At 56.1% G+C, this 9,025-nt stretch overlaps 1 protein-coding gene across 1 annotated transcript in view; it reads right to left on the bottom strand.

Moving 5' to 3' along the window:
- Window positions 1-22: 22 nt before the first annotated feature.
- Window positions 23-9,025, bottom strand: part of RYR1 (ryanodine receptor 1) — a 108,369-nt gene continuing 99,366 nt past the window's right edge. The window contains exons 94-105 of the mRNA XM_048223677.2: window positions 8,609-8,860; window positions 7,666-7,796; window positions 5,627-5,669; window positions 4,370-4,500; window positions 4,204-4,264; window positions 3,591-3,737; window positions 3,188-3,322; window positions 1,256-1,412; window positions 802-866; window positions 622-722; window positions 403-454; window positions 23-257 (exon numbers count right to left, since the gene is read on the bottom strand). Of these exons, the coding sequence (XP_048079634.1) occupies window positions 162-257; window positions 403-454; window positions 622-722; window positions 802-866; window positions 1,256-1,412; window positions 3,188-3,322; window positions 3,591-3,737; window positions 4,204-4,264; window positions 4,370-4,500; window positions 5,627-5,669; window positions 7,666-7,796; window positions 8,609-8,860 (1,371 nt within the window). The 3' untranslated portion in view covers window positions 23-161. The remainder of the gene's footprint in view (window positions 258-402; window positions 455-621; window positions 723-801; window positions 867-1,255; window positions 1,413-3,187; window positions 3,323-3,590; window positions 3,738-4,203; window positions 4,265-4,369; window positions 4,501-5,626; window positions 5,670-7,665; window positions 7,797-8,608; window positions 8,861-9,025) is intronic.

Raw genomic sequence — 9,025 nt, 5'->3', positions numbered from 1 at the left:
TCAAGAACCCAACACAATGACGTCAGGGGTATAGCACAGACTTTATTTCTCCAGTACATGGTCACCTGTCCCCCAGATGCCTTTGGGGGAGGGTTTTGGGGCTAAGGGACTTGTGAGAATAAGGCACTTGAGGTGGGGGTGAAGGGCCAGCTGGGGGTGTCTCAGCTAAGCTGGTCCTCGTACTGCTTGCGGAAACAATCGCCAGCTGGGAAGAAATCCCAACATCTCTCTTGGTACATCTTCCAGACATAAGACTCCTAGGGTTGGGGCATGGGAAGAATTGGTTGGTCACATCTTCAAATGCTCATGCTGACATGAGCTGTTTACTGCCCCCTGCTGCTTGACCTTACATTAAAACTCTCCATGTCCCTGCCCACTGTCCTCCCCTTAACACCCCCTTACCTGGCCCGTGTGTTCTGTCTCGTCCTTATTTATCAGATACATCAGGAAAAACCTGAGGGCAGGAGCGCATGGAGATAGGTCAGGACTACCCTAACTTTCTCCCGATTGGCTAGCTGGGAAGCCACTCACCTGCATACCACACCTAACTGGTCAGTGTCACGCCCCTTGCCGTCGGCGGCCACGCCCCACCCCCTGATTGGCCTACGGGCCCATGCTCACATGTAATTGGCCAGGTTGTGCTCCTCTAGCGTGTGGGTCTCGAACCCGTGCGGCGTCGTATCAAAGTAATCACTGCCGATGCCGCAGATGAAGCACTTGGTCTATGGGTGGCGGGGGGGACATCAGAATCCGGGCCCATTCAACCCCCCGGGGTCCCGGATTCCCTCTGGGTCGGCCTACCTCCATATCTTCCTTCACTTGCTCTTGTTGGTCTCGGAGCTCGCCAAAAGCATCAATGATCAGACCTGTGGCGGCACGTGCCAGTCAGTGCCCAACCTCTGCCCCGGCTCGGACTCCTCCCTCGTCTGGCTACCCACCTCTGAGCCTTGTCCCATCCCCCATCTCCCTCATCTCACCCTGCTTCCGACAGATAATAACACCTAGCGTTTATTGAGCACTTATTATGAAACACTTAGGAATTGACTTAATTCTCACAATATCCCTGCGAGGTTAGGATCGTTAATACCCTCATTTGCAGATGGAGAAACTGAGGCCCAGCGAGGTGACTTGCCTAAAGTCTCACAGCAGGAAGAGGCAGAGCCAGGATATGAATCCAGGCAGACCACACTCTTAAAGGAGCCAGTCTGCCTCTGGGTACTGGGCCCCCACTCTCACAGCCCCGACCCGCACTGACCCTGGATGATGGCCAGCAGAATGACGATGACAAAGAAGAAGAAGGTGATGTCGAAGACCACTCGGTACAGCTCGTATTCATCGCCTGCTGGGTCCTCAATCTCATCCCCGATGCCCCCACCAGCTCGGACACCCACATACATGTGAAACAGGTAACACTGTGGGGGGAGACAAGCATATCCGTCATGCGTTCTATCGTTCGACATTCCCCAAGTACCTCCAGGGCCCTGGGCTGAGGGGACAGGCAGACACAGCAATGACTGAGCCAGCTCTGGGTCCTGCCCTCACAGGGCTCACAAACGTGGCATCAGATAGTGACAGCCCAGAAATGATCATGGCTGTGATAGGGAGGTCACAAGCAGAGGGGGCAGAGCCAGGGTGGGGGGAGCAAAGGGTGATGGGAGGGGAACGGGGGGAGCAGAGGAAGCTTTGAAGCTTTGAAAGTCCGACTCAGGGTGATCAGGCAAGACTTCCCTACAAGAGGGGGCATGTGAGAGCTGGAACTTGAAGGAGGTGTTAGGTGGGAGAAAGTGTTCCAGGCAGCGAAAACCACATGTGTTATGTCACTGCTGGGGAGCAAAGAATACATTTTGCTCCCGGGAGGAACTGAAACCTCTTCCAGCGAGGCTAGAAAATACAGCTCCTGTAAGCAAGAGCAGGGAGAGAAATGAGGCCAGTGGATGGTTAGGGAGGGTTTCCTGTAGGAGGCAGCATTCAAGTTGAAAAGTGACGTGTCAAGCGAAAGAGGGGCGTGGACATGGGGCCTATGGTGGAAGAGGGAGAGAATGTCAGATGCAAAGGGCTCGGGTGGGAGGAAACACATGGTCTTAGGGGAACCGAAAGAGAACAGGCAGCCAGGGAGCAAAAAGCAAGAGAGACTGTGGTTAGACTCAAGTAAAGCTGGCTTTTCCCTGGCTTTGTAGCCATGGTGAGGGATTCAATTTTATCACACAGCATTGGAGAGCTACAAGAAAGTTCTGAGCTGGGAGGGGGTCTGCCTGGCACTTGGGAAAGACTTTACACTTGTTCTTTCTGTGTCCCCAGGAAGTGTGAGAACCCTGTGTCTTGGTTAAGAGCTAAGGCTGGTGACTGCGGCGGGAACAGGGCTATACGTGGCAAGACTAGGTCTGACGGGGCCTCAAATGTCAGGCTGAGGGGCTGGACTGGGTCCTGAGAGCATGGGGCCAGAGTACAGGACATCTCGCGCGAAAGCCCTGAGATCATTCTTCTCCGCTGTGGCCCAGGCCTCTCTAGGGCCAGCTCAGTCTGGGTTACGACCACCATTATCAGAACAAAAGAGAACATATAAACAAACATGGCATGCTGATACTTTGGGTGCCATGTTTATATTTCTTTTTTTCTTTTCCTTTTTTTAAAAGTAATCTCTACACCCAACACGGGGCTCGAACTTACAACCCTGAGATCAAGAGTCGCATGCTCCACCCGCTGAGCCGGCCAGGCGCCCCTGGATGAAACTTTTGTAGACCGCGCCGAGAGCAGCTAACGCCTATGTGATCCTTCATACACGCCAGGCGCCGTTCTGAGACTTTTGAGGGAACTCCACGGAGTCCCAGAATCAGCCCTTGGCTGTGGGCACTGTTACTACACACCCATTTTACAGGGGAGGACACGAGAGCGCGGGGAGGTTGAGGAGAGGGCCCCGAATCTCACGGCTCGTGAGCGACAGGGGCACGACGCCTCGCGCCTTTGCAACGATCACAGCTTTACAGGCTCGAGTAACACGGCGACGGCGGCTCACGCTCTCTGGGCGTCCAGTACTGCCTGGCGCTGTTCAAAGGCCCTCCCAAGGCTCAGCTCACGGAACCCTCACAGTCAGTCTAGGAGGTGGGTACTACTATTAACCCGCTTTACAGACGGGAATGCCAAGGGGCGGTGGTCAGTATCGGCCTGAGAACGCGGGGGGGGGGCTCACCGTCATCATGTCGTCACACTTCATGTCAGGCTCGTCCTCATCCTCACTCTTGTTGTAGAACTTGCGGAAGAAGTTGAAGGCCACCACGGTGTACAGGTAGACCACCACCGCCAGGAGGCCCACGGTCATCACCAGCTGGGGGTGCATGGCAGGCGGGGGGGGGGGGCGTCAGCTCCCTGCGCAGCCTGCCCCTCCCCAGGCCCACCCTCCCCGGTCCACCCGGCCCCCCACCCGGTCAGACAATGTGGCCCTCCTTCCCGGGTTTCACTACCCACACCCACCCTGGCTCAGACTGCCCAGGCTTGCCCCTCCTCCCAGGAGCTGCCCCACCCCATCCACCCCTGCTCAGACTACCAGCTCCTCCTTGCCCGCCTCACACCCCTCCGTCCGGTCCTCTCCACACCTGCTTCCCATTATGGGTGACGGAGGAGAGGATGGTGCGCAGCGTCTTGACCCCCATGGCGATGTCCAGGAGGTGGGCAGCAAAGAAGAAGTTGTTGTAGTGTCCCAGGAGGGACATCACCATGTACCAGCCCAGGTACAGGAAAGACTGTGGGCACACAGGGTCAGGGGTCAGGGAGCATGTGGGATTCATGGGGAGCACTCTGGCAGTCAGGGAGCGCTCATGAGGGTCAAGGGGCATTTGGGGGGTTAGGGAACACTGTGGGAACAGGGGATCCAGGAACATGTGAGAGGGATGAGAGTGCTCTGAGGGTCAGGGAGCCGTCTCTGCCTAGGGACTGTCTGGAGGGTCAAGAGCACTGTGCAGTGATGGGGCGCTCTGGGTAAGAAGCCATCCCCGGGGTAGCTGGGGAACCCTCTGCTGAAGGACACAGTCTGGGAACTCAAGAGCACCCGAGGGTCAATGGGCCTTGGGGGGCAGGGGTTTCCCAGGACCAGAGGTGCACAGGGGCTCAGGAGTCAAGCCCTGGTCAGCGATAGCTAGGGGTGGCGCCCCCAGCCCCCCAAAGGCCCTTCTCCTGCAGTTCCTCCCCCACCTATGGGCCCCTCCTCACATTGTCTGTGAAGATGACCCCGAACTTCCAGATCTGGTACTTGACGTCAATGGACATGAGCCTGTGCAGGGGTGGGAGGAAGAAGGAATGGCCAGATGCCTGACACTCAGATCCTGGCCACCTTCCCTGGCCACCCCCGGCCCGTTCAGGCTGGTCCTGGACTCACCAGGTAAGCAGCCCCGGTGGTGGTTCGGGCTTTCGCTCATTGTGGGCTGTGATCTCCAGGGTGGCCAGATCCATGCCCAGCAGCTCGGCGATCCGCTCCCGCCCATAGATGTCTCCATGCTTGTCCAGGACCTGCGCAGGGGAGCATGGGGCCGTGGGGACATAGCTAGAGTGGGGGAAGGCCACAGCCTGCATGGGGGGAGGCTGGGGACACTCTGAACTTTGTGTGAGAAATTGGGGGCGCATTTTTCAGGAAAGAAGGGCCAGAGCCTTCTTCAGATCCTCAGAGAGAGGGCCCAAAAGTGATAAAGTTTCAGTTAATTCATTAGCCAAATTCATAGGGATAATTTATTATGACCAGACCGGTAGTCAAGGAACCCTATATAATTGGGCCTCTGTCGTCTGTGAACTTATCTCCTCCTACTCACCCCCTCACTCACTCTGCTCCAGCCACACAGACACACAGACCTCCTCGTAGTTCCTCAAATATACCAGACACATTCCTGCCTTGGGACCTTTGCATTGGCTGTTCCCCCTCTCTAGGACACTCCCCTCAGATTTCTACCTGGTTCACCCCTTCACTTCATTAACTAGTGTGTCCATTCCTGCCTACTCCTAGCCAACACACACACACACACACACTCCCCTCTTCACTGCTTTTTTTCTTGTATAACGCTTAGCACCACCTAAACCCTATAAATGTGCTCATCACCTGTCTTGCCAGCTTGAGTGATGTGTTTACTGCTGGCTTCCAGCTCCCTAAAGCGATTCCTGGCACAAGGCAGGTGTTTGGTAAATGTGTGTTGAGTGACTGAATGATCTAGTTTTTCTAGATGCCAGATACTGCTCACGCAGCAAGCCATATAATCTTTACAACAACCTGTGAGGTCAGCCCTCTTACCGGCACACTTTGAATCTGAGGGAAACTGAGGCACAGAAAGGCCGACACAGCTAGGAGCAGAAAAGCAGGCAATCCAGCTCCAGAGCCTGTGTGCTTAAAACAGTATGCTTCACCTCCTCCCCCTTAACTAACACTTACTGGGTCCTCACTCCGGGCCAGCACTAGGCTACGTTCATGACACATGTCACGTCATCACAGAGGGCGGTGTGATTATTGCGCCCATTTCCAGACGTGGGCAAACTGAGGCAGCCAAAGCCCCTTGCCCATAAAGTGACTGCCTGTCAGGGCTGGGACGGCCAGGTGGCAGCAAAAGACCCAGCCGGGGACGCCCTGCCACCTCCCCATCCACGTCCTCACCTTTCGCTTGACAAACTTGTCCCAGTAGTTGCTGGGGAAAGACCTGCCGAGAGAGAGAGAGAGAGAGAGAGAGAGAGAGAGAGAGACCCCGAGATGTTAGGGCAGGAAGGGCCAGGATCCACCAGCCAGGCCAGGGTGGGCGGAAGTTCCGATGCTTTTCGCACAGGGGACCCTGCACAGTAGGGCTGCCTCTCACTCGGAGTCAGGCTCGTGCCAGGTGAAGTTTGCCCCAGGTCAACCACTACCCCAATGCCGTGCTCGGTGGAGCCCGCGGGAGGCCTCGGGCTTGCGGGGTGGCGCCACGATGTGCAGAAGACACAAAGCGGCCCTGTGGGTAGGGGGTGGTGTGCTCTCTCACACCCTGTCGTTTAAGCTCATCGGATGATTCTGGCCCATTCGTTACCGGTTTCCTGACTCACAAGCGGATGCCCTAGAACCCTGCCAAGGTGGTGAATGAGTTTTGTTGTTTGTTGGGTTTGGCGTGGAGAGTTATCATGAATCCACGGCTTCAGACCTATTTGATGTGTTTCCATTTGTGGCACTTCCCCTCCTTGCTGAGGCTCGAGCTGCCCGACCCGTGGGTCCTCTCAGCCTGCTGCTTTCCACTGAGCACATCCTCGCTTCCTGACACGCGGTAACCCTGGCTTGCTGCACTTCCCCGCCCCAGCCCGGAAATCTGTGGCTTCTCCAAGGAGCATGGTTCCTTTTGTGCGAAATGGTATTTAGAAGTCAAGGTCTCGGGCAGACACAACTTTTTTTTTTTTTTTTTTTTTAAGATTTTATGTATTTGTTTGACAGAGAGTGAGAGAGCACAAGCAGGGGGAGGGACAGAGGGAGACGGAGAAGCAGGGCTCCCTGCTGAGCAGGGAGCCCTGATACAGGGATGCGGGCTCGATTCCAGAACCCTGAGACCATGACCCGAGCTGAAGGCAGACGCTTCACCGACTGAGCCACCCAGGCGTTGGGCAGACACAACTTTAAACAGATGTTTCCGGGGCACCTCAGTGGCTTAGTTGGTTAAGCGTCCGATTCTTGGTTTTGGCTCAGGTCAAGATCTCGGGGTCCTGGGATCAAGCCCTGCATGGGGCTCTGCGCTCTGTGTGGAGTCTGCTTGTCCCTCTTCCTCCTTCTCTGCCCCTCCTCACCTCTCAAATAAATAAAATCTTAAAAAATAAATAACTAAACAGATGTTCCTCCTTGACTCTGTTAAGCATGTGTGCTTGAACGTGTAGAAGTCAGATGTCCCTTTGATGCTGACAATGAGAGCATAGGATGTGCTTAGTGTGGCTTCTCTCCCTTCCTCGCACCACCTCTCCCGGGCAAGCCCCTAATAAAATAACTTCCAATGCTTATCTAGGACTCACTGTGCCCCAGAAACTACATGAATGCATTTCTTTATTACAAGATCCTGGGTGCTATTATTTACCCTCCTTTTATGGATTAGGAAACTGAGGCACAGAGAGGCTAAGTGACTTGACCAAGAATTCCCAGCTAGGGTGTGGCCAACCCGGGCTTTGAACCTGACCCGGGGTTCTCATTCTAGAGATGACTGGGCCACACTGTATGAACACATGAAATGGGACTTGATGGCAGGGTGGGGAGTTGGGGACAGAGTGGGCTGGGAGTGCAATTTGGGGGTCCAGAGTCCCACCACATTGCTCTCACACACCCTCGTTCCCTCCCTGGGGTCAATTTAAAGACCAAATGATTTCCTATTGCCTACTCATGGCGGCTGGGTAAGAATCACAGGTGGGGGCAGGGTTTAATGCAGGTTCCTGGGCCCCACCCCAGACTCACTGAATCAGAATCCCCAGGGTCTGGGCCCCAGGGATCCCCATGTGTCACCAGCGCCCCCACAGGTACTTTAACACGTGGGGAAATTTGTCTGTATTATGAAGAGGAAGGCCTGAGGTTTGGGGAAACTGAGTCAGGGTCAGCAGCGACCGGAACCTCGGTCTTCTGAAGCCCAGGCCTGGCCTGGAGTGGAAGCCCAGCTCTGTCCCCTCCCACCCGCCCTGAGATGGGGGGCCGGGCCTTACGGCGTGTTGAGCACCAGCCGGTCCCACTGGCCCTTCACATCGTCATCCTCAGGCTGCTCCGTGATGTAGAGGCCGTCAAACTCCAGCTTCCGGGCCAGCTCCTTCTCCCGTTTAAAGATCACCAGGGGCACCTGGATCGCGTAGGGAGGCACAGGGGTGGGTGTCAGGCACTGGAGGAGACCGCAGCCTCGGCGGGAGCTGGGTGATCTTGCTGGCACTGCGGTGAGACCCCGTGTCTGGGGAGCCTCCCCAGAGCAATCAGATGGGTCAGGGCTGGGATGGCAGAAAGTCAGGAGAGCCCAGAAGTGGTGCCTGAAGGAGCCTGGGGCTTTCCAAGGGCGGGGGGGGGGAATGAATTAAACAGAGGCAGGCGAAAGGAACTAGAAGCGAGGCAAAGCATTCCAGGCAGAGGGAACAGCATATGCAAAAGTTCTGAGCCAAAAGAACTCTATTCCTCCAATAGTAAAGTCTCGAGATTTGCTCAAACAGACCCCTCAGACCCAAACTGAAGCTTTCATAACACATCTTCTGGGGCATCACAAACCTCGGGCATCGTTACGTCAGAATCCACGTTCCCCTGTTAGCACTCATGTTATGTCCGAGACCCCACAGACCCCCACACGCTTCACTCACCAACCAATCAGTATACAGAAAATGATATTGACAATGACAAAGTCTGCCTCTTGATCTGGAAATTAACACGGCCACAGGCCCTGGCTCCTCAGCTGTGGCTCACATGAGTCCCAGTTTGAGTACTGCCCTTGCTAAAGACCCCAGTCCTGTACCCAGGCCCCCGGCCCTTACTCTCCAGTTCCAGGCGCCCCCCTCTGTCCCAACCACCGCGGGAGATCCCCCGGCCCCTGCCCTAGACCCTCGCGGCCAGCGGCCCAGCCCCTCTTCCTGCCCAGTGAGCCTCTGCCCCAGAGCCACGGTCACGACCCACCTTGAGGCAGTTGTAGCCGATGATGCAGAGGAAGGCCACCAGCGTATGCAGCAGGCTCAAGCAACGCAAGGCAGGCTCCATGTAGCCCGTGCTCTCCTCCAGGAAGTAGTACACCATGTTCTCGTCCTCGTCGCCCTCCGCTTCCTCGCCGGCCCCCGAGCCCCAGCCAGAGCCGCCACCAGACCCCACACCTGACAGGTCCCCGGCTGCTGAGCCCTCCATGTCGTCCTCCCCTGGTGGAGAGTCTGAGACCTGAAGGGGGGCAGAGGTGGGTCAGGGCCTGCCACACCCAGAACCCACGAACACAGTTAACAGCCTCCGTTCCTGACGTTGGTCAGATACAACCTCCGTGAGACTGAGCATCGAGATGAAGGGTGGGCCCGGAACCCTGGCTAGCAAATCAGACTCTGTCCTGGG

The sequence above is a fragment of the Ursus arctos genome, unplaced genomic scaffold, assembly GCF_023065955.2.
Source record: "Ursus arctos isolate Adak ecotype North America unplaced genomic scaffold, UrsArc2.0 scaffold_19, whole genome shotgun sequence".
Classification (NCBI taxonomy): domain Eukaryota; kingdom Metazoa; phylum Chordata; class Mammalia; order Carnivora; family Ursidae; genus Ursus; species Ursus arctos.
This window is presented reverse-complemented; position numbering and strand designations above follow the sequence as displayed.